Here is a 22,878-nt window from a genome sequence, read left to right on the forward strand (position 1 = left end):
TCAAGATGAGGTTTCCACAACCCCCTCTTTGAGTTCAACTAATTTGCTAGAGTGGTTCATAGAGCTCAGAGAAACATTTGCCAGTTTATTATAAAGGATGTTACAAAGGATACAGATGAAGAGATGTGTAGGGCAAGGTATGGGGAATGGGCTCGGAGCTTCCATGCCCTTCATGGATGCATCACCAGCCAGGAACCTCCACGTGCTCAGCTATCCAGAAGCTCTCTGAACCCCGTCCTTTTGAGTTTCTGTGGATAATTCATTAGGTAGGCATGATTCATTAAGCCATTGGCCATTGGCGAACAACTTACCCTCCAAGCTGTCTGCTCTCCCTTGGCTGGGGGTGCGGGGTAGGGGGCTGAAATCCTGCCTTGGTCTCTCTGGTAACCAGTCCCTGTCCTGAAGCTACCCTAGGGGCTGCTAGCCATCAGTCAATCATTAGCACACAAGAAGACATCATTTTGGGAATTCTAAGATTTTAGAAATTGTACTCCAGGAAACAAGGTCAAAGACCAAATATATATTTCACAATATTACATCCCTCCTACAGAAGGCCAAATATACATCCCTACAACTTCCAGAGGTAAGAGAGCGCCGTCAATGGCGTAGTGATGTAACCGCCCAAAGGGTTCGCCTTGCCCAAGCCTAGACAGAGCTGATTTCTCAAGACTGGGGAATTCAATGAAGAGTAATGAATGCAGAGGTGGCTATGCAGGAGACCAGAGTTTTACTATTACTCAAATCAGTCCCCTCAAGCATTCGGGGAGCAGAATTTTTTGTTTGTTTGTTTTTGTTTTTGTTTTTTTTTTGAGACGGAGTCTCGCTCGGTCACCCAGGCTGGAGTGCAGTGGCGCGATCTCGGCTCACTGCAAGCTCCGCCTCCTGGGTTTACGCCATTCTCCTGCCTCAGCCTCCCAAGTAGCTGGGACTACAGGCGCCCGCCACCACGCCCGGCTAATTTTTTTTTGTATTTTAGTAGAGATGGGGTTTCACTGTGTTAGCCAGGATGGTCTCGATCTCCTGACCTCGTGATCTACCCGTCTCGGCCTGCCAAAGTGCTGGGATTACAGGCTTGAGCCACCCCGCCGGGCCAGAGCAGAGTTTTTAAGGACAACTTGATGGATGGCGGGGAAGCCAGTGAGCCAGGAGTGCTGATTGGTCAGGACTGAAATCATAGGAAGTCGAAGCTGTCTCCTTGCCTTGAGTCAGTTCCTCGGTGGGAGCCACAAGTCCCAATGAGGCAATTTATGGATCTGGGTGGTGCCAGCTGATCTATCAAGTGGAGGATCTGCAAAGTATCTCAAGCGCTGATTTTAGGAGCAGTTTAGAGAGGGTCAGAATCTTGTAGCCTCCAGCTGCATGACTCCTAAACCACAATTTCTAATCTTGTGGCTAATGTTAGTCCATCCTACAAAGGCACTCTAGTCCTCAGGCAAGAAGGAAGTCTGCTTTGAGAAAGGGCTGTTATTGTCTTTGTTTTAGACTATAAACTAAAAACTAAGTTTCTCCCAAGGTTAGTTCAGCCTACACTCAGGAACGAAGAAGGACAACTTGGAGGTTAGAAGCAAGATGGAACTGATTAAGTTAGATCTCTTTCACTGTCTCAGTCATAATTTTGCAAAGGTGGTTTCAGTGACATCCCAGGTCTTCAGAACCATCATGAGAAAAGAGAACCAAGGAAAACTCGGCACGCAGGCCACCTTGTGGCACACCTACTCCAGCTACTCCATGCTGTCTGCGCCCCTCCCAGAACACACGTCTCACTGGGTCTACACCTAATGGCTGTTCATTTTCCACACTCTGCCTTTGACCCCAGCTGGTATGGATGGGCCCTGGATTTCTGACCAGCCAGATTCAACATTTTGGTTCTCAGTCCTGCTTTCCCCAGAAATTCTTCTGGCTGAGCCTTTTCCTTAGTAAAGGAGCCCTGGACCCCACCTAGGTCTGGGAACTGGAGATCGGTGGCACCAGAACTTTCAGTTTCCTTTGTGAGTGTCTCTGATCTGGCCAAGCCCTGGGAGAGAGACAGAACATTCTAACCCCCATTTTTAGAAATATTTTTATTTTACACAAGAGCCACGTGTAGGAAGACAATCTAATCCCCCTTTGACAGATGCAGAAACCAAAACTTAGACAACAGAAGAGGTTCAGGCCAAGTCCCAGGCTGAGTCGTAGCAGGGCTGGGAGGGGATTCAGACTTAGGGGACCGGGGAGGCCAGCTGCTGGGGAAATGGAGGTGCCCGGGGCAAGCCCTGGCCACTCCAGCTTCCCCGGGAGCTGCGCTCAGCCCCCTCCATCCTTCACCTGTTCCAGGACTTGCCTGAAGCCCCACCTTCCCTGGCCTTCCCTCAGGAGAGAACCCCCAGACACCAGGAGGAAAGTCAGAGCCCAAGAAACCCACTAAGCTGTCAGTAGGACAGGGTGTGGAGCCGGGCCCCCGGGACATGGACGTGTGTTTTTCTGTGGGGTGATTAGAGAGGCTGCATCAGTTCTGGTGTGTGGGCCCCTTCGTGCTACTGTGGATCTGGGACCTTGTTCTCCACCTTGTTCTTTATGTGTATTGTGTGGTTTGGGTTGAATTGAGTGTCCATGGAGCCCTGTCTGCAAGGGGTGGGGCTTGGTATCCACAGCCCCCTGGGGAGTTCTGGGAGGAGAGGGTGGAGAGGAAAGTGCTGGGGAGTTGCAGAGGCTTCAAACTAGTCCAGCAACTTGGGAAATTGGGAGTAGGAGCCAAGAGGGAGAGGAGAGGACAAGTGGATGGACAGAGGAACAGTGTGGACACCGGGAGGCAGGCGGACTCAGTGCTGTGGCATGAACCTGCTGTCCAGTTGGAGAGCGGTGCTGCCCCTTGGCCCTGCGGGCAGGGCCTGGCCATGGGCACAGACCCAGAAGTAGGTAGGCCCTAGAGTGCTGGGGCTGGGGCAGCCCAGAGGGAACAGAATGGGGACCTCAGGCCTAGCCCTCACCAGCTGAGGAGCCTGAGCTCTTAGGGCCCCTCCCCATGTCCCCCCTGCCATCCTCAGGCCCTGCTGGGCTGGGCCTGCCAGGAGGGGAGAGAGTTTGGGCATAGGACTGCCTTCCTGGGCTGGGTGATGGGCAGTCACACCGGGCTTGGTGTATAGAAAGGCCCCATGCTCCATCTGATGCTCTTGCTATCTTTAAATTCTTTATACTTTTGGAATAAAGGCCTCACATTCTCACTTTGCACTGGGTCCCACAAATTATGTGACTGGGAGGGAAAGGGATCTGTGTCCTGACACAGGGTGCAGGCCAGGCTGGGCCAGCCTAGGCAGCTCCATCTGCAGAGGCCCATCTGCTGCCTGCCTCAGGGACCCTGAGGGGTGCAGGTGGTGGGGGCAAGGCAGCTCAGACCAACCTGAATTTTAGGATTGGTTTCTGCAACCTTGCTATCTGCATGGCTTGGGTCAAATCACATCTACTGAATCTGTTTCCTTTGCTGTTAAAGGGGTTAATACTGCCCCGCACAGGGGTTACTTGGGACAGTGCAAATCCATGTTTCTTGGCACAAGGCCATTCCTTAATAACGAGAATGACTATGATGATGATGATAATGATGAACTGGTTATTAATAAATGGGGAAGGGCCTCATACAGAGGGTTACATAATAAGTGCCTGTTTCCACTCCCTCTTTCTCCCCTCACCTGGGGCTTGGTAAACTGGTCCTCACCCCCTCGACTCTGGCCCTCTCTTGGGAAACAAGAACAGGTCCAGCACCCAGGTGCAGATGTGGGCAGGGAAGGGCACATGTGGCAGAGGCTTAGGTGGCTTTTACTGCCCTAGTGAGAGTTAATACATTACCTCTGCCCAGGCCCCCCTTTCGCAATCTGGAGCTGGGCATCTGGTTACAGATTTACTTCGAACAATGCCTGATATGTGGAGTAAAGTCCTCCTCCTTGGCCTTTGTAAAGTCCTCCCCTCTTCTCCTCAGGAACTGCTCAAACCTGTGCCCCAAAGATGAGGGCCCACGAGGACCCCGAGGGCCCGACACAGGTGCTGGGGGCTGGGGGTGGGGGCTAGGTGGGGACGGGGGGCGGTGGGGGGCTGGAGGGCCTGTGCAGGCCTTCTCCCGGGAGGCCAGAGATAAACATTCTGATGAACTTGATAAAGAGTGACTGTCCTAAACTGAATGTGGCAACTGGGGGATGGGTGGGGGTGGGGGTCAAGAAGCCTGCAGCTTTGGGACTGGCTGACTCTAGGTTGGGGTTCAGGAGAGGCCTAACCTCCCCGCCAGTGACACCCCAAAGATCTCCAGGGGGCAGAGGTGGGACCGGATTGGACTTGTCCACAGTCTCGAGCCCTCTTGGCCCCCTCTCCTGTGGTCCCCAGACCTCTGACTTAGGGGTCCATTTCCCTGGCTAAAATGACAGGTCCTGAGGGCTCTAGAAGCCGGCACAATAGACTCATCCCTGTGGGAAGCAATGTGAAGTGGGAGACAACTGTGGCCAGGCCGAGTGGGAACCGGGTGGATGAACTGTTGGGGAGGGCAGGGACCCCACTCTCAGTTGCTGACAGGCCACTCGGGCTGCCTGATTGTTTTCGGGGCAGAATGGATTTTGCCTGTCCCCATCACTCCACCCTAAGCTACTTATCTCTGCTGCCCCTAGCATGAATCCCCCAGGGACCCTCCGACCCCCCTACCCACAGAGCCTAAGTTTGACATGTTGTACAAGATCGAGGACGTGCCGCCTTGGTACCTGTGCATCCTGCTGGGCTTCCAGGTGGGTCTCCCAGGGCCTCCCTGCCCTCACTCTGCACACTCCGCGGTGACTCCAGCCTGTCCCTGGCCAGCAGGGAGTATCCTGGGTAACAAGAAGAAAAACCTGAGGTCAGCACATGGCTGTCAGCAGGCAGGGGTGGGGAAGAGACTGAGTCCTGAAAGAGGATGAACTCCCTGGGGACGTGTGACACTTGCCAGGTGGAGTGTTGGTGACAGGGTGCAGAGCCAACTCCATGGAAGCCACAGGAATAACTTGGGTGGAAATTAGTGACCCCCAGAGTGGTCAGCAGTAGCTCTCTGGGAATCCCTTGTAGGGACCGCCTCTCCTGGGCAGGCAGCCAGGTCAAGGCCTGCTGAGGCAGGCATGAGGACACTAGGCTGTCCCCTCTCCCTGGAGCTCTAGGGTCCTGCCTCATGCACTCTGCTCTCTCCCTCCGCCCAGCACTACCTGACATGCTTCAGTGGCACCATCGCCGTGCCCTTCCTGCTGGCTGAGGCGCTGTGTGTGGGCCACGACCAGCACATGGTTAGTCAGCTCATCGGCACCATCTTCACATGCGTGGGCATCACCACTCTCATCCAGACCACCCTGGGCATCCGGTGAGCCGCCCAGCTCCCCCTCCCCCCCCACTGTGATCCACACAGCAGGAGCAGGTGGGCTCCCAGAAGACACCGGTGAGACAAAAAAGCCACTATCTGCCTCCAACTGCTTCTCCTATCCCAGGCCAGCCTTAGAGCTGGGCAGCACAGCCCTGACCCTGGGAACCTTGATCTAGGCACACTCAAAAACCAAGCATCTGCAAGTTTAAGGGAAGGGAATTAAGGGAAGGGAATGTACCCTCGCTGGCTCTCCCCATTTTTTTTTTTTTTTTTTGGAGACAGAGTTTCACTCTTGTTGCCTAGGCTGGAGTGCAGTGGCATAATCTTGGCTCACCACAACCTCCACCTCCTAGGTTCAAGCGATTCTTCTACCTCAGCCTCCCGAGTAACTGGGATTACAGGCACGCACCACCATGCCTGGCTAATTTTGCATTTGTATCCACCCGCCTTGGCCTTCCAAAGTGCTGGGATTACAGGCGTGAACCACCAAGCCTGGCCAGCTCTCCGCTCTTAAGCCCCATTCTGAATACTGCCCAAATGGCAGCCCTGAGCTGGCTCCCAGGGCCGGTGCCAGCCTCTTCAACAGCCCACCCTCCCAGGGCCCCAAGCTCCCGAGTGCACAGCCCTAGGCCTGGGTGGCATTTGAGCTGTTTGAGCGGTGGCGGGCAGGGGAAGATTGTGAGAGAAATCTGGATGTGGGAACTGAGCTGTCCACTTCCAGGCAGGTGCTCCCTCCTAACAGTGCAGGAGCTGGTGGTGGGAAGGAAAGGGGGCAGGTTTTGAGTTGGGGGCTCCATTTGTTTTCTTCCTTGGGCAGCCAAAATGTTACAGTTGGTCTTCCCTGGGGCCTCAGCGACTTTCATCTGCCCTTATTCCTTGTGTCTCTGTCATTCTCTCTGTGCTCTCCTTTCCTGATCTCTCCCCATGTCTATATCCCTCCTCCCCCCCATCTATATCCTTCCTCCCCACCCTGTTGCTCTGTGCCTCTCCTTCAGGCTGCCGCTGTTTCAGGCCAGTGCCTTTGCATTTCTGGTTCCAGCCAAAGCCATACTGGCTCTGGAGAGATGGAAATGCCCCTCGGAAGGTGGGTACACTTCTGGGGTCCACACTGGGGAAAAGGGAAGGCCCAGAGACCTGGAGGTCTGAGCAACTGTCCCGGGTCCAGACACCAGGGTGCAGTCATGGCAGCATCTTCTCTCCCTCTCTTGTCTCTGTACCTGGTCCATGTGTGTGTCCCTGACTCTACCCCCAGAGGAGATCTACGGTAACTGGAGTCTGCCCCTGAATACCTCTCATATCTGGCACCCACGGATACGGGAGGTGGGTTTGCACATAAGGGTAGAAGCTGGGTCCTGAGGAGGGGCTATATGGAAGTGAGGGTGGCCGCTGAGTTTGGGGATTTAAGGAGGTGGTCCAGGAGCTTTGTTCCTGCTAACAGTAGCCAGGTCACAACCTTTACATGGTGACTTACAGCTGATGTTTGCCCTTCCAGGTCCAGGGTGCAATCATGGTGTCCAGCGTGGTGGAGGTGGTGATTGGCCTGCTGGGGCTGCCTGGGGCCCTGCTAAACTACATTGGGCCTCTCACAGTCACCCCCACTGTCTCCCTCATTGGCCTCTCTGTCTTCCAAGCTGCTGGCGACCGAGCTGGCTCCCACTGGGGCATCTCAGCTTGGTGAGCAGGCACCAGGCCTGATCCCTGTCCAGCCCCAGCACCCCACCCTCTTCATGTCCTTCATCCTTCTTCCCGGATCCTGGCCCCAGCCTGGCCTCCCGTCCACTTCCTGATTGTGCCTCTGCCCCCAGCTCCATTCTCCTGATCATCCTCTTCTCCCAGTACCTGCGCAACCTCACCTTCCTGCTGCCTGTCTACCGCTGGGGCAAGGGCCTCACTCTTCTTCGCATCCAGATCTTCAAAATGTTTCCTGTGAGGACCTGGCAGGCGGCTGGGGCTGGGACTATGGCCAGGGCTTGGGCTGAGGTGGGAGCAGGTTAGCCTGGACAGAGACCTCCAGTGCCTTCAGTGCCCCCCACCCCCCTGCTTCAGATCGTGCTGGCCATCATGACCGTGTGGCTGCTCTGCTATGTCCTGACCTTGACAGACGTGCTGCCCACAGACCCGAAAGCCTATGGCTTCCAGGCACGAACCGATGCCCGTGGTGACATCATGGCTATTGCGCCCTGGATCCGCATCCCCTACCCCTGTGAGCAACATCCCTTGGGCCCCTCTGTCCCCAACTGAGACCACCTATGAGACAATCCTGGTGACCCCAGTCCAGCAGGTGACACGCCTAGCATTAGCCACACATTTATAGTGTGCCCAGCAGAGCAGTGTTTTACTTAGACAAAGCTTCAGTCCCACTTCCTGGCTCTGAGTGACCCAAATAAGCTCCCACAACTGTATAGCTCCCATCCCAGCCTGAGGTCTCCTTACCTGCTCTTGCTCCTTCCAGCACTGCCCTGTCTATTCCTAACCATCACAGTCTCCTCACTGTAGCCAACCATCCTGTCTCCCTCCGGCACAGGTCAGTGGGGCCTGCCCACAGTGACTGCAGCTGCCGTCCTGGGAATGTTCAGCGCCACTCTGGCAGGCATCATTGAGTCCATTGGAGATTACTACGCCTGTGCGCGCCTGGCTGGTGCGCCACCCCCTCCAGTACATGCTATCAACAGGTAGCCTACCTGCCCTCCTCAGTATCTGATCTCCTCAGGGGTCCTCCAGGAAGCACACACACAGGAACGGGGTGGAGGCCCAGGGGCTAGGCTTAGGCAAGTCGGGAACACGCTCCAGACCTCATTCTCCTTGCTTGTGCGATGGGGGTGCCCTCTTATCACCCCTCTGTGGTTGCTGGGAGTAGCTGAGAAGACGGCGGAGTCCGAGGGGAACCACCATCATTGACAGCCCTCGATGTGCCCGGCTCTGGCTGTGCATTCTTATGCAATCTGTGAAGCATTTTGTGAGACGGGCACTGGTATTTATCCCAGGAGGAAATTGAAGGCCAGAATTGCCCACAGAATTTAAGTGCCAGGGCACTGGGACTAGCTTTGGAGCCTGAGCACTCTGGCCTGGAGTAAGGAGTGCTACCGCTGTTAGCTGCAGCCCCCACAGCGCCAGAAGACGGCGGACCGCTAAGATGATGGGGAACACAGGCTGGTGCAGAGGCTGGACCGAGCCCCAACTCGCCCTTTCCTTACAGGGGCATCTTCACCGAAGGCATTTGCTGCATCATCGCGGGGCTGTTGGGCACGGGCAACGGGTCCACCTCTTCCAGTCCCAACATTGGCGTCCTGGGGATTACCAAGGTGTCGCGACGAGCCGGAGCCAAGTCCCGATCTAATTCTGTGGGCCGTAGGCCCCGCCCCAACCCCGTCCCCATTTTGGTTTAGCCCCACCCTGTCTGAGAGGCCTCGTCCCCGCATCAAGCCCCAGCAAGTTTATGCCTTGCTCTTATAACGGGCCCCGCCCCTGGAACTAACCCCGCCCCAGCCTCGTCCCCTCGTCTAGCTCCTCCGCTGGCTCCCCGGCAGGTGGGCAGCCGGCGCGTGGTGCAGTATGGTGCGGCTATCATGCTGGTCCTGGGCACCATCGGCAAGTTCACGGCCCTCTTCGCCTCGCTCCCTGACCCCATCCTGGGAGGCATGTTCTGCACTCTGTTTGGTGAGTGTCTGGCGCGGGCCACGGGTCGCGGTGCAGGTCACCGAGTGGTGGGACCCACCTGGATTGCGCGTGCGCGACGCCTCCAGTGGTTCTCTTGCGCCCTTAGGCATGATTACAGCTGTGGGGCTGTCCAACCTGCAATTTGTGGACATGAACTCCTCTCGCAACCTCTTCGTGCTCGGATTTTCCATGTTCTTCGGGCTCACGCTGCCCAATTACCTGGAGTCCAACCCTGGAGCCATCAATACAGGTGCCTCCAGCTGTTTACTGTCTCCAAAGGTGGGGTGGGCCCAAAACTTTGAGCACAGCCCCCTCCCTCAAAGGCTCCACACAGCTACAGCCACAAATCCTACCCAAATCTGGGTGTCAATCAGCAGCTGAGAGCCTGGGTCACAGCTGTCCTTTACTAAGACACTTCCTGTGGACAGATATTGACCTTTACATGTGCTTATTTTTCAAAACAGCTCCATAGATCTATTTATCTATATTTATCATTTGTCCATTATCATTTCAACTTTCCAGATGAGCAACATGAGGCTCAGAGAGGCTCAGTGATTTGTCCCAGGTGAACAACTAGCAACTGGCAGAATTGGGATTTGAACCCAGAGATAGGAAAGACAGAGATAGGTTTGAGACAGGGCTTTGTACTGTTCCTTTGCCATGGCTGCACAAGAGGAAGTCCCTCAACTCTGCTCTCCGAATTGGGCCATGACACCCATTGGCCCTTGGCCTATTCCACAGGCATTCTTGAAGTGGATCAGATTCTGACTGTGCTGCTGACCACGGAGATGTTTGTGGGCGGGTGCCTTGCTTTCATACTTGACAACACAGTGCCAGGTATGGTTCAGTCCTGGGAGGGGAATGAAGAACTAAGCAGGACTCATGCATTCCAACAGATGGCCTCTAAGCTGGAGCTGTGGCTAGGTACCATGCGATGCAGTCCCTGCAGGGAGCATCAGGAACAGATGGGCTGGCGGAGTTCTCACTGGCTGGAGGGAGAGAATGAGGCACAGACATGCCTCAGAAGTCTTGAAGAGGATTGGGCCAGGAGAGTCACTGCTGGGTCCTGTGAATCCTTTCCTTTCCATTTGTTCCATTTCTTTCTTTTTTTCTTTTTCTTTTTTTTTTTTTTTTGGAGATGGAGTCTCACCCTGTCACCCAGGCTGGAGTGCAGTGGTACAATCTCAGTTCACTGCAACCTCCACCTCTGGGGTTCTAGTAATTCTCCTGCCTCAGCCTCCCGAGTACCTGGGACTACAGGTGCCTGCCACCATGCCCAGGTAATTTTCATATTTTTAGTAGAGATGGGGGTTTCACCATGTTGGGCAGGTTGGTCTTGAAGTCCTGACCTCAAGTAATCCACCAGCTGGGATTACAGGCATGAGCCACTGCACCTGGCCTCCTCTCCATTTCTTTTTTTTTTTTTTTTTGAGACGGAGTCTGGCTCTGTTGCCCGGGATGGAGTGCAGTGGCCGGATCTTAGCTCACTGCAAGCTCCGCCTCCCGGGTTTACGCCATTCTCCTGTCTCAGCCTCCCGAGTACCTGGGACTACAGGCGCCGCCACCTCGCCCGGCTGGTTTTTTGTATTTTTAGTAGAGACAGGGTTTCACCGTGTTAGCCAGGATGGTCTCGATCTCCTGACCTCGTGATCCGCCCGTCTCGGCCTCCCAAAGTGCTGGGATTACAGGCTTGAGCCACCGCGCCCGGCCCTCTCCATTTCTTAATAGCCACTGGGCTAAGGGATGTCTTTGTTTTTTCAGAGTAGGACAGAGATAAATGCAGCATCAGTTTGTTGGCAAAATCCATCCACTCCAAATATGTCAGCAGCCTGCCACAATGGCGACTAGAAGAGCCACTAACATTTCCCTTTGGTACCAGAGCTTTTTGCAAAGATTGTGGAGGATACTTTGTGGGGCCCACATAAAGGTGCCAGTAAATATATAAAATAAATGTCATCAGGTGCTCTGATAACAAACAGTTAACATTTACCAAACATCTACTATAGGTCAGGCAGAGCTAAGTGTCTTACTTCATCCTCAAAAACCACAGTCATAAAGTCACAAAATTAAAACATCGAAGCCAGGTGTGGTGGCTCATGCCTGTAATCCCATCACTTTGGGAGGCTGAGGTGGGCAGATCACGAGGTCAGGAGTTCGAGACCACCTAGCCAACATGGTAAAACCCTGTCTCTACTAAAAATGTAAAAATTAGCTGGGTGTGGTGGTGGGTGCCTGTAATCCCAGCTACTCAGGAGGCTGAGGCAGGAAAATTGCTTGAACCTGGGAGGCAAAGGTTGAGTGAGCCGAGATCGTGCCATTGCACTCTAGCCTGGGTGACAGGGTGAGACTCCATCCCAAAAAAAAAAAAAAAAAAAAAAAAATTAAAACATCGCAAATCTGGGATATATATTTTAATTGAGACAGGGTCTCGGACTATCACCCAGACCAGAGTGCAGTGGCGCAATCATAGTTCACTACAGCCTCAAACTCCTGGGCTTAAGTGACCCTCCTGCCTCAGCCTTCCAAGTAATTGGGATTACCAGTACACAGGTGCATGCCACCATGCCCGGCTGATTTTTGAATTTTTTGTAGAGATGGGGAGTCACTTTATTGCCAAGATTGGTTTCGAACTCCTGGGCTCAAGTGATCCTCCCATCTCAGCCTCCCAAAGTACTGGGATTATAGGTGTGAGCCACACCTGGCCTCTATTTTTTTTTTTTTTTCTTTTTTTTGAGACGGAGTCTTGCTCTTGTCACCCAGGCTGGAGCACAATGGCATGATCTCAGCTCACTGCCACCTCCACCTCCTGAGCTCAAGCGATTCTCTTGTCTCAGCCTCCCAAGTAGCTGGGATTACAGGCGCACACCACCACGCCCAGCTAATTTTTGTATTTTTAGTAGAGACAGGCTTTCACCACGTTGGCCAGGGTAGTTTCAAACTCCTGACCTCAGGTGATCCGCCCACCTTGGCCTCCCAAATCCTAGTCACCTCGGCTAGGATTACAGGCATGAGCCACCACGCCTGGACTCTATTTTTAAATTGAGATGGGGGTCTATGTTGCCCAGGCTAGAGTGCAGTGGTTATTCACAGGTGTGATCATAGCATACTACAGCCTCAAACTCCTGGACTCAAGCAGTCCTTCTGCCTCAGCCACCTGAGGAGCTGAGAGTACAAGTGCATGCTATATACCATCTCACTAAATCTGGGATTTTTAACAACGTCCATCTGACACAGTCAATAGCCTGTGTCCCATCCAATGCACCATACTGCCTCTGCTGGAGGGCTTCAGGGGACCTGCGCTGCAGGACTGGGGAAGGCTCCATGGAGACGGGAGTTAATGATTGCATCAGTATAGGGACATAAGGGATGGTAGCAGCAAGAAGATGGGCCTCCATCCCCAGTCACTTACTGGCCTGATCACAGCCACAGGTCCTGTCTTCCTCCCTCTGTCTGAAAATCGAAGTGTTTATATTCATATAACATAGGTGTCAGAGGCTGTCTCTGCACAGCTGGTGGTTTGGGTTGGGGAGGACAGAGGAGGGCCAGGGTTCCCCATAGGATTTTAGGCAGAATCAGAGGGTGCTCTTGGTAGCAGCTGTCCCTTCAATGGATGGGTGGGTATTTGAACATGGTACTCACCCCTCCCCATTTAGAGGATGCTAGATTGGGGCTGGAACAGACCATCCTATGGGCCTGAGACAGTCAAGTGGCAGCCTCAGTGCCTAGGGGATATGAGGAGATGGAGAGCATCTGGGTAGGCGTCTGTACATGAAGAGGCTTCTTTGTGACTTGGGTGGCTAGATTAAGCTATCCTTAACGACAGCTGTAGAACCGCTGAGTCCCTTATACCCCACCTTTCAACCCACCTGAGCATCACAACTGTCATCCTGTGTGTCATGCCACATAAGCTCAGCAGTCTTCAGTATACACTGAGGAACCTAAAGCTCAGGGAGGTTAAGTCACTTGCCTAAGGTCACACAATCTGGATTCAAACTAAGGTCTAGCTGGCTCAAAACCCTGTCCTTAACCATGGAATAGCAAAAGCCTTTTCCAGCCCTTAACTTCCTGCTGGGGATGGGTCAATTTGCACTTCCTTTTTTTTTTTTTTTTTTTGAGACAGAGTCTCGCTCTGTCGCCCAGGTTGGAGCGCAGTGGCGTGATCTTGGCTCCGCTTCCCGGGTTCACGCCATTCTCCTGCCTCAGCCTCCCAAGTAGCTGGGACTACAGGCGCCGGTCACCACGCCTGGCTAATTTTTTGTATTTTTAGTAGAGACAGGGTGTTCTTTGTCTTTACCTATCCATAGCCCAAACTAGAAGGCAGTCTGTTTAGTTCAGCACATGCTGCTAGAGCTTACCAGCTTGGCCCTGAATCAGACACTGAGGAGGATATGCCAAAAAGTGTTAAGTCAGTAACAATTTGTGTAGAGGAGCTCCTGGCACAAGATAGGTGGTAAAACTAGATTTAAGCAAGCAATGAAATCAATGAAGCTGGGCTGGAGTTATTGGGAGGGTTTATCGATGAGGGAGAGTGGGTGAGGCCTAGGAAAAAGGAGGGGGCTTGGAGAGTAGAGAAGGCACTGAAGGTTGGGATGTAGTGGGCAGGCTGGCTGGTCTGCTAGACAGAGCTCTGGGCTGGCTGCCACGTATGTCTTGGCAGTGGTGCGAGGTAATCAGACACCAGGAACATAGTCCTACACCACACCTACGGCTCATCCCACTCTACTCTGCCCACTGTGTGTGCCCTTTGTACAGCCAAGCCCAATCAAACAGTGTCTCTTCCAGACTGTGTGTGCCCTTTGTAGAGCCAAGCCCAATCAAACAGTGTCTCTTCCAGGTAGTCTTCCCTGGGGACTTCACCTTCCCTCAGTGCCCTCTCCTGTGAGATTTTGGAACATAACTTGGTTTGTGCTACTCATGGGTTTGTTCTCAGCCTGGACGGCCAGCAAGTGGAAATCCCCACTCCTTCTGCTAGATTTATAGTATTTCAGTCTTTGTCGATCCCAGCCCTCTTGTGAAAACCTGAGATCTCATGTGACGCTCCTCCACCTGAGGGAAAATTCCTAGTTGTAAAAATTACTAGCCAGGCGCAGTGGCTCACGCCTATAATCCCAGAACTTTGCGAGGCCAAGGCGGACTGATCACTTGAGGTCAGGAGTTTGAGACCAGCGCCTGGCCAACATGCTGAAACCCCATCTCTATTAAAAATAGAGTAATTAGCCAGGTACGGTGGCTCACACCTGTAATCCCAGCTACTTGGGAGGCTGAAGCTGCAGTGAGCCGAGATCAACCCACTGCGCTCCATCCTGGGCAACAGAGCAATACTCTGTCTCAAAAAAAAAAAAAAAAAAAAAAAAAAAAAAAAAAAAAATTTGGTGTATCCCTACCTCCATCAAAGATTTTATTTAGCTTGACTTTCTGAAGTTTGTATTATAAAAATGAATTATATGGAATCATAATACGAAATGTTAATACTGATTATAGTGTTTCAAAATATGCCTGCCTTACCCCTAGAACACAATCTGGGCCTGATTTGGTTCCCATGGGCCTAACACACATTACCCACACACTCACAGAGGTTGACAATAATATTTCTGTCCCTTTCTTCATCTTAAAAGTTTGTATAGGCCGGGCATAGTAACTCATGCTTATAATGCCAGCACTTTTGGGAGGCCAAGCCGGGTGGATCACAAGGTCAGGAGTTCAAGACCAGCCTGACCAACATAGTGACATCCTGTCTCTACTAAAAATACAAAAATTAGCTGGGCGTGGTGGTGCATGCCTGGAATCCCAGTTACTAAGGAGGCTGAGGCAGGATAATCACTTGAACCCGGGAGGAGGAGCTTGCAGTGAGCCGAGATCGCGCAAATGCACTCCAGCCTGGGGAACAGAGCAAGACTCTCTCTCAAAAAAAAAAATAAATAAATAAAATAAAAATTTGTACAATGGTGTCTATACACCTCCCAGGGGTATGTTTTGAAGAAACAATATAATGAAATTAAAGCACTTAGCACACAGCCTGGCACACTGTAGTTATACAATAAATACTAATTATAACTAGTATCCTTTAGTGTTCCTTAGAGCTCTGGCCAAATTAGGAGCTCAGAAACCATAGATTCAGCCACTTTTTAGGACCAAATGATAGTTAAGAAAGATACTTGATTCCAGAAGTCTGCCTTAGGAGTGCGTTACGGAAAGTGGGGGCGGCTGATGGTTGCTGGCCTTGGTAAATGATCCCACTGTCCTCTTCCAGGGAGCCCAGAGGAGCGTGGTCTGATACAGTGGAAAGCTGGGGCTCATGCCAACAGTGACACGTCTTCCAGCCTCAAGAGCTACGATTTCCCCATTGGGATGGGCATAGTAAAAAGAATTGCCTTTCTGAAATACATTCCTATCTGTCCAGTCTTCAAAGGATTTTCTTCAAGTTCAAAAGATGAGTTTGCAATTCCAGAAGACACTCCAGAAAATATAGAAACTGCATCTGTGTGCACCAAGGTCTGAAAAATGACTTCCAGGAAAGGTAGGATGTGTCTATGGTTTTTGTGGGAGGGCTGAATAATCAAAACATTCTTGGCCGGGTGCAGTGGCTCATGCCTGTAATCTCAGCACTTTGGGAGGCCGAGGCGGGCGGATCACGAGGTCAGGAGATTGAGACCATCCTGGCTAACACGGTGAAACACCGTCTCTACTAAAAATACAAAAAAAAATTAGCTGGGCGTGGTGGCGGGCGCCTGTAGTCCCAGCGACTCGGGAGGCTGAGGCGGGAGAATGGCGTGAACCCGGGAGAGGGAGCTTGCAGTGAGCCAATATCGTGCCATTGCACTCCAGCCTGGGCGACAGAGCAAGACTCCATCTCAAAAGCAAAACAAAACAAAACAAAACAAAAAAATTCTTACGCTTTAACCAAAGAGAAACCAAACTACTCAGTTATCTTTCCTGTAAACTGTTTGAATGTCCTCAAAGAGAAGGTGAGCTGGGTAAAAAGTAAATATACGAATTTTGGGTGGAATTCCTTTACCATTTCATAGTAAGAGCAGAACTTCCCAACTAGTGTGGGCCACTAAGAGGCTACAAGTATGCTGAAATGCAGATCCTCTAGCCTTCCAGACACCTGGGCAGAATCTGGGCCAATTAGAGTCTTTGAGCTAAGAACCCCAGCCATGGGCAGCCTCATTCTTGTACTTCAGTATGCTAGACAAGTATCACTTTGATATGCGACATGGAAAATGCTGAGAAATACAGCACAAGAACAGGAAAAATCTTCTCATATACACTGCTTTGTTTCAATAACGTCATAAAATTAAAACCACCTAAAACAGGATGCCTTTATCCTAAAAGAACACCTGTACAAGCCCTAATGAAGTGATCCTTTGTCCTTAGGGCTTCAAAATGCATGGGCAGCTGATGCTCGGAAACCTTCCATCACTATATGTAATGCAGATGCCTGGCTCTCTACTAAACACTGAAGTGGGTTCAATGTGCACATTCCCCCAGACAGACAAGAAAAGTTCCCAAAAAGAGAGGTTAGCCTAGATGACTCCTTAATAGTAAAAATAACAACACTTAAAACAGGGCTTTCTATGTCTTAAGTGCTTACATATATTAACTACTCACATAATCCAGAGACAGTTATTACTGCCATTTTAGAGATGTGGAAAGGAAGGTACAGAGAGGTTAAGTGACATGCCCACGATCACAGGATTCACATCCAGGAAGTCTGGTTAGAGCCCCCACCCCCCCGCCTTTTATTTTTTTTGAGACAGAGTCTTGTTCTGTCGCCCAGGCTGGAGTGCAGTGGCGCCTTCTTGGCTCACTGCAACCTCCATCTTCTGGGTTCAAGCAATTCTCTTGCCTCAGCCTCCTGAGTAGCTGGGATTACAGCTGCGTACCACCACGCCCAGCTAATTTTTGTATTTTTAGTAGAGACAGGGTTTCACCATGTTGGCCAGGCTGGTCTCAAACTCCTGACCTCAAATGATTCACCTGCCTTGGCCTCCCAAAGTGCTGGGATTACAGGTTTGAGCCACTGCGCCCAACCTAGAGCCCCCTTTTCTTTTTTTCCCAACAAAAGCCACATTCGAGAATTTTTACTCTTACCGGCGATCACCTGAGGTCAGGAGTTCGAGTCCAGCCTGGCCAACATGGCAAAACCCCATCTCTACTAAAAAAATACAAAAATTAGCCAGGCGTGGTGGTAGGCGCCTGTAATCCCCAGCTACTCCAGAGCCTGAGGCAGGAGAATCAATTGAACCCAGGAGGCAGAGGTTGCATTGAACCGAGATTGCACGACTGCACTCCAGCCTGGGTGAAAGAGTGAGACTCTGTCTCAAAAATAAATAAATAAATTAATAAATAAAGAAAGAAAGGCTGGGTGTGGTGGCTCACGCCTGTAATACCAGCACTCTGGGAGGCCAAGGCAGGTGGTTAACCTGAACTCCGTAGTTCAAGACCAGCCTGGCTAACATGGTGAAACTTGGTCTCTACTGAAAATACAAAAATTATCCAGGTGTGGTGGCAGACACATGTAATCCTAGCTATTTGGGAGGCTGAAGCAGGAGAATCATTTGAACCTGGGAGGTGAAGGTTGCAGTGAGCTGAGATCGCGCCACTATACTCCAGGCTGGGCAATAGAGCAAGACTGGCCGGGCGCGGTGGCTCAAGCCTGTAATCCCAGCACTTTGGGAGGCCGAGACGGGCGGATCACGAGGTCAGCAGATCGAGACCATCCTGGCTAACCCAGTGAAACCCCGTCTCTACTAAAAAATACAAAAAACTAGCCGGGCGAGGTGGCGGGCGCCTGTAGTCCCAGCTACTCGGGAGGCTGAGGCAGGAGAATGGCGTGGACCCGGGAGGCGGAGCTTGCAGTGAGCTGAGATCCGGCCACTGCACTCCAGCCTGGGTGACAGAGAGAGACTCCGTCTCAAAAAAAAAAAAAAGAGCAAGACTTCGTCTCCAAAAACCAACCAACCAACCAACCAACCACACACTGGGGTACACGTGACCACACCAAAGAACCTCCCCCCACTCCCAGAAGAATGTGAGTCAGAACTGTCTATATGGCTTTCTTAATCTTTTTCAACCTAACAAGCTCAAGAAAAGCCCTTGTGAAGAACAAAAAACAATAGAGGTTCTATTAGAGTAAGGTCACCATCATATTGGTCAGCCATAAAGTTTGTTACATGACTATCTAGGATTCCACTGACACTGAAGTCTGAGGTGATTAAGAAGCAAGGAGGGGCAATGGGGTTATTCTATTGCTGTATTCTGGACAGATACTTGCATAACAACATACCTGTTAGTTAGAATCTAACAAAGCCTGAAATCTTAGCATATTTTGCCAGCAAGATTGTCCTGAGGCACTGGGCCCATACTCAAGTGAGTAACACCACTACAGTACATTCTAGCACCAATAAACACAACCATCTGCTCAGTTCTACTATTATTTATTTTTTTAAATATTTTTGAAAAAATATAATTTTTTTACAATATTTTCAACTTAAACGCTATTCACACTGAACACGTATGGCAGCTTAACCTACCCAAATATGAAGTTTAAGAAGCCAAAACTGTTCTAGCTTTGTTAAAAGAAAAGTTGTGCTGCAGACTCTTGTGATGGTTAACAAAGCAAGGAAAAGCACCACTCAAATCATAATGTTACAGTATCTTTGTTCAGCTGGATTATGGGTTGGCATTGGTCATATGTTAGACTCTATACAGGCATAGCTATGGTGCAGTGAATCCCTTAGAAGTTACAATTCTCAAATTACATACTTCCTCAGATGTAACATTATAACTCAGTATTTCTAACACAATAATGTACCAGAAAAGCCTGGAATGGCACTCATCTGCTGACTACCTTGTAGCCTCAGTAATATGACATACTCATCTATAACAAATCATCTCTAACAGACCTTCAGAAAATGGAGATTCTTTTTGATGGGGACATAATCAAATTTAAGTCTGAGAAATATGCTTAACAGTAGGAACTCAAATTAAATTTACTGATTTTAAAGTTTAGACATTAACAAGTGTTAGTTAACCCTAAGGGACCAGTTTAGCCTCAAAAAAAGACAATTTAGTAAGGTTTAGGTCTTTTAATTTGGTGCTTGTTCACAACTTGACTGGTGCTTCTTTCCTTGCTGTCTTCACATCAAGCCATGGGGCCAATTCTATTTTCAGTAAGTGTTTGACAGCTTTTTACTTAATAACAGTCTCAGCACTTTTATTAAGCATGCAGGACTAACAAAAACTTTGGCAATGCATAAGTGTAACACAGTGACGAGAGAGCTTTTACAATTAAGTCTTCTAATACTGCCTTCACAGTGTGGAAATTGTGCTACATCCACCAAAAGAGGGCCCCGTCTACTCAAATATTTCAGTACTTCACCCCAGGAACAAACTCCTTTGCATTTGGATTCAGATTGCTCTTGACCTGGAAAATAAGCACATAAAAAAGCAAGTTCATTAACATAGTTTCAGGTACTAATTCAACCTAGATCCTCATGCAAAAACATCTTCCAAACAAAAAAGACAAAAGGGCTGGGTGTGGCGGCTCACGCCTGTAATTCCAGCACTTTGGGAGGCCAAGAGGCGGATCACGAGGCCAGAATCAAGACCATCCTGGCTAACACGGTGAAACCCCATCTTTATTAAAAATACAAAAAATTAGCCGGGCATGGTGGCGAGTGCCTATAGTCCCAGCTACTTGGGAGGCTAAGGCAGGAGAATGGCATGAACCCGGGAGGCGGAGCTTGCAGTGAGCTGAGATTGCGCCACTGCACTCCAGCCAACAGAGTGAGACTCTGTCTCAAAAAAAAAAAAAAAAAAAAAAAAAAAAAAAAAAAAAAGACAACAGAACTCAGTCTGTAAGACTATACGTAACCCCAAAAAAACCCTAAAAGGAGGAACCAGATGTAAGCTATACATGATATCAAATTACATCAATTTTTTCTTTTTTCTTTTTTTTGTGACGGAGTCTTGCTCTGTAGCCCAGGCTGGAGTGCAGTGGCATGATCTAGGCTCACTGCAACCTCTGCCACCTGGGTTCAAGTGATTCTCCTGCCTCAGCTCCCGAGTAGGTGGGACTACAGGCACGTGCCACCACACCCAGCTAATTTTTTGTATTTTTAGTAGAGATGGGGTTTCACTGTGTTAGCCAGGATGGTATTGATCTCCTGACCTCATGATCTGCCTGCCTCGGCCTCCCAAAATGCTGGGATTATAGGCATGAACACCATGCCAGGCCTAAATTACATCAATTTTCTAAAGAGAAAGTAGGAATTGAAATTCAGTTTGCTTAAGTGTAACCAGAAATCCAGTAACTTCACATAAATTAAAGGAATAGCACTGAACAAGGAATTCTGTTAATCAAACTATGGTAAGGCCGGGCGCGGTGGCTCAAGCCTGTAATCCCAGCACTTTGGGAGGCCGAGACGGGCGGATCACGAGTTCAGGAGATCGAGACCATCCTGGCTAACACGGTGAAACCCCGTCTCTACTAAAATACAAAAAAAATTAGCCGGGCGAGGTGGCGGGCGCCTGTACTCCCAGCTACTCGGGAGGCTGAGGCAGGAGAATGGCGTGAACCTGGGAGGCGGGGCTTGCAGTGAGCTGAGATCCGGCCACTGCACTCCAGCCTGGGCAACAGAGCTAGACTCCGTCTCAAAAAAAAAAAAACAAAAAAAAAAACAAAAAAAAAAACTATGGTATGTAGCTTTCTTTAAAGACTAAACACCAAGGAAACATGTTAAACAAGTGTTGAAATTATGATTAAAGTAACTGGGGAATTGTTGATGGATTAATTTTACTTTAGAATCCTCGCTAAAAATGTGGAGTTGTTTTTCTACAATTGCCGTCTTCTAATTCCCACAGGAAGCATGGTATACAACAGGAAAAGAAAATGACATGGGGAACCAGAAGACCTAAGTCTGAAATCCCAGCCCTGCCCCTAACTAACTTCTATGTAAACTCAGATAAGTCATCTTTCTCTGGGATTCAATTTTTTGCATCAATTAAAAAAAAAACGCCGTGGGTGGGGGGAGATAGGCCAAAGTCTGAGTCTTAGAGACTCGTACCAATGTTATGCTATGTCTCTAAATCTTTACTCTCCTAAGCAGACCTGTCAGCATCTAGGAAGAACAGCTAGAAATTTTCCTCTGTGGTATTTTAGACTGCAAGTTGATAAAAATAAAAAGAAATGAGGACAGGTTCCAGGGCCTGAAATGTAGGTATGCTGGAAGGCTTTTACATTGAATTTGACCCTACATCACTTCAAGACTAATGCATAATATTAAACATGTTGAAGAAATAATTTTAGTTTCGTAATTTATACATAGCAGTTTCTTTGGACAGGATATAGTCTCCATTCCAGCAAGGGAAATAATGTATCTATACTTTAAAAGTATGAAGTTTAAGGAAAAAAAGCAGCATTCCTGTTCTCTTTGAGACAGGGACTCGCTCTGTTGCTCAGACTGGAGGGCAGTGGCACAATCACAGCTCACTGCAGCATCGGCCTCCTGGGTTCAAATGATCCTCTAGCCTCTGCCTCCCGAGTACCTGGGACCACAGGCCGGTGCCACCATACTCAGCTAAGTTAAACTTTTTGTAGAAATAGGGTCTCCCTTTGTTGCCCTGGCTAGTCTCGAACTCCAAAGTGATCCTCTCACTTTGGCCTCCCAAGGTGATGGGATTACAGGCATGAGCCACCATATCCAGGCACAGTGTTCTTAAATGAACTATCTTTCGGGAGCGACAGAAGAATAAGAATGAAACAAAGTAGTATCACATAGACTGAGAAGAACAAACCAGCTTCTGTACTATGGAATTATACTGGGTCCTGATTAAAGCTATATATTATGCTCAGCCAAGAGTGTTACTCTGCAGGGTAACTGGGATTATTTACGGTGACTAATGTAGCCATAAGTCATCATACCCCACAGACTATTCAGATCATACGGCTGCTCAAATGGGTTACCATCACTTACTGCAACAAAGGCTATACCACAATGTAAACTTCAGTGCTCTCTACACCATCCCTTAGAAGAATGTTTTCCAAATGCCCAACTCAGGCAGGTTGGCTGTATAATAAATCCTCTGTAATCCTTTTAAAAAATTAACATGCTCAGACAACTGAGCATGTTGGGATGCAAGTAAAGAACTGGTTTTTGTATTTAATGCTTCATAGGTAATTACAGTGTACAGATTAGTTCAGTGGACCCAGCCAGTTCTCACTAGTGCTGATGTTTAGTTGTAACAATTTTCCCCTCTTCCCCAATTTCTCTTTTTTTTTTTTTTTTTGAGAAGTCTCACTCTGTCTCCCAGGCTGGAGTGCAACAACGCCATCCTGGCTCACTGCAACCTCCACTCCCCGGATTCATGCGATTCTTCTGCCTTAGCCTCCCGAGTAGCTGGGATTACAGGCATGTGCCACCAGGCCCAGCTAATTTTTGTATTTTTAGTAGAGATGGGGTTTCACCATGTTGGTCAGGCTGGTCTCGAACTCTTGACCTTGTGATCCACGTGCCTCAGCCTCCCAAAGTGTTGGGATTACAGGCATGAGCCACTGAGCCCAGCCAAAATAAGATTAAAGAGCAAAACTTCTCCATCAAGCTACTTTTGTATAGGCAAGTAACATGATAATATTGTGTGTGTTTTTAAATTATTAATTCTTTAGGACATTTTAAGTACCCTAGGGCAACATCAGGACTAAAAGCAGGGGCTAGAAGTCCATTTAAGACTAGCTCCACAGTGTTGCCAGAAGTGATTCCATGTCATGAGACTCTGCTTCCATCGTAAAAAGCAGCACAATTTCTTTTTCCTTTTTTTTTTTTTTTTTTGAGACAGAGTCTTATTCTGTCACCCAGGCTGGAGTGTAGTGGCGCGATCTC

General features: G+C 49.7%; 2 protein-coding genes and 1 long non-coding RNA gene across 7 annotated transcripts in view; 1 reads left to right on the forward strand and 2 right to left on the reverse strand.

Moving 5' to 3' along the window:
- Positions 1 to 65: 65 nt before the first annotated feature.
- On the reverse strand, positions 66 to 5,182 carry LOC105467065 (uncharacterized). The gene is made up of 3 exons (XR_011624648.1): positions 4,934 to 5,182; positions 4,716 to 4,820; positions 66 to 248 (listed from the first exon to the last, which is right to left on the reverse strand). It is a non-coding gene; the product is annotated as an uncharacterized lncRNA (long non-coding RNA).
- Positions 184 to 21,984, forward strand: LOC105467064 (solute carrier family 23 member 1). 5 transcript variants are annotated; one of them, XM_011716391.2, is made up of 16 exons: positions 184 to 266; positions 3,950 to 4,011; positions 4,626 to 4,739; positions 5,181 to 5,338; positions 6,334 to 6,422; positions 6,591 to 6,658; positions 6,831 to 7,012; positions 7,144 to 7,264; positions 7,385 to 7,541; positions 7,863 to 8,010; positions 8,535 to 8,640; positions 8,866 to 8,995; positions 9,102 to 9,245; positions 9,737 to 9,832; positions 15,246 to 15,512; positions 20,864 to 21,984. In XM_011716391.2, the coding sequence occupies exons 2-15, from the start codon at positions 3,976 to 3,978 to the stop codon at positions 15,491 to 15,493; spliced, it is 1,797 nt and encodes a 598-aa protein (XP_011714693.1). In that variant the 5' UTR covers positions 184 to 266; positions 3,950 to 3,975; the 3' UTR covers positions 15,494 to 15,512; positions 20,864 to 21,984. The 5 variants fall into 5 exon arrangements, with proteins under 5 accessions (XP_011714693.1, XP_070954442.1, XP_011714694.1 ...); XM_011716392.3 differs by lacking the exons at positions 184 to 266; positions 9,737 to 9,832 and having other exon boundaries at positions 996 to 4,011; XM_011716393.3 differs by lacking the exons at positions 184 to 266; positions 6,591 to 6,658 and having other exon boundaries at positions 999 to 4,011; positions 6,970 to 7,012.
- LOC105467063 (poly(A) binding protein interacting protein 2) overlaps positions 18,419 to 22,878 on the reverse strand; it is a 28,129-nt gene continuing 23,669 nt past the window's right edge. The window contains exon 4 of the mRNA XM_011716389.2: positions 18,419 to 19,424. Coding sequence (XP_011714691.1) covers positions 19,368 to 19,424 — 57 coding nt within the window. The 3' untranslated portion in view covers positions 18,419 to 19,367. The remainder of the gene's footprint in view (positions 19,425 to 22,878) is intronic.

The sequence above is a fragment of the Macaca nemestrina genome, chromosome 6 (genome assembly GCF_043159975.1).
Source record: "Macaca nemestrina isolate mMacNem1 chromosome 6, mMacNem.hap1, whole genome shotgun sequence".
NCBI lineage: Eukaryota > Metazoa > Chordata > Mammalia > Primates > Cercopithecidae > Macaca > Macaca nemestrina.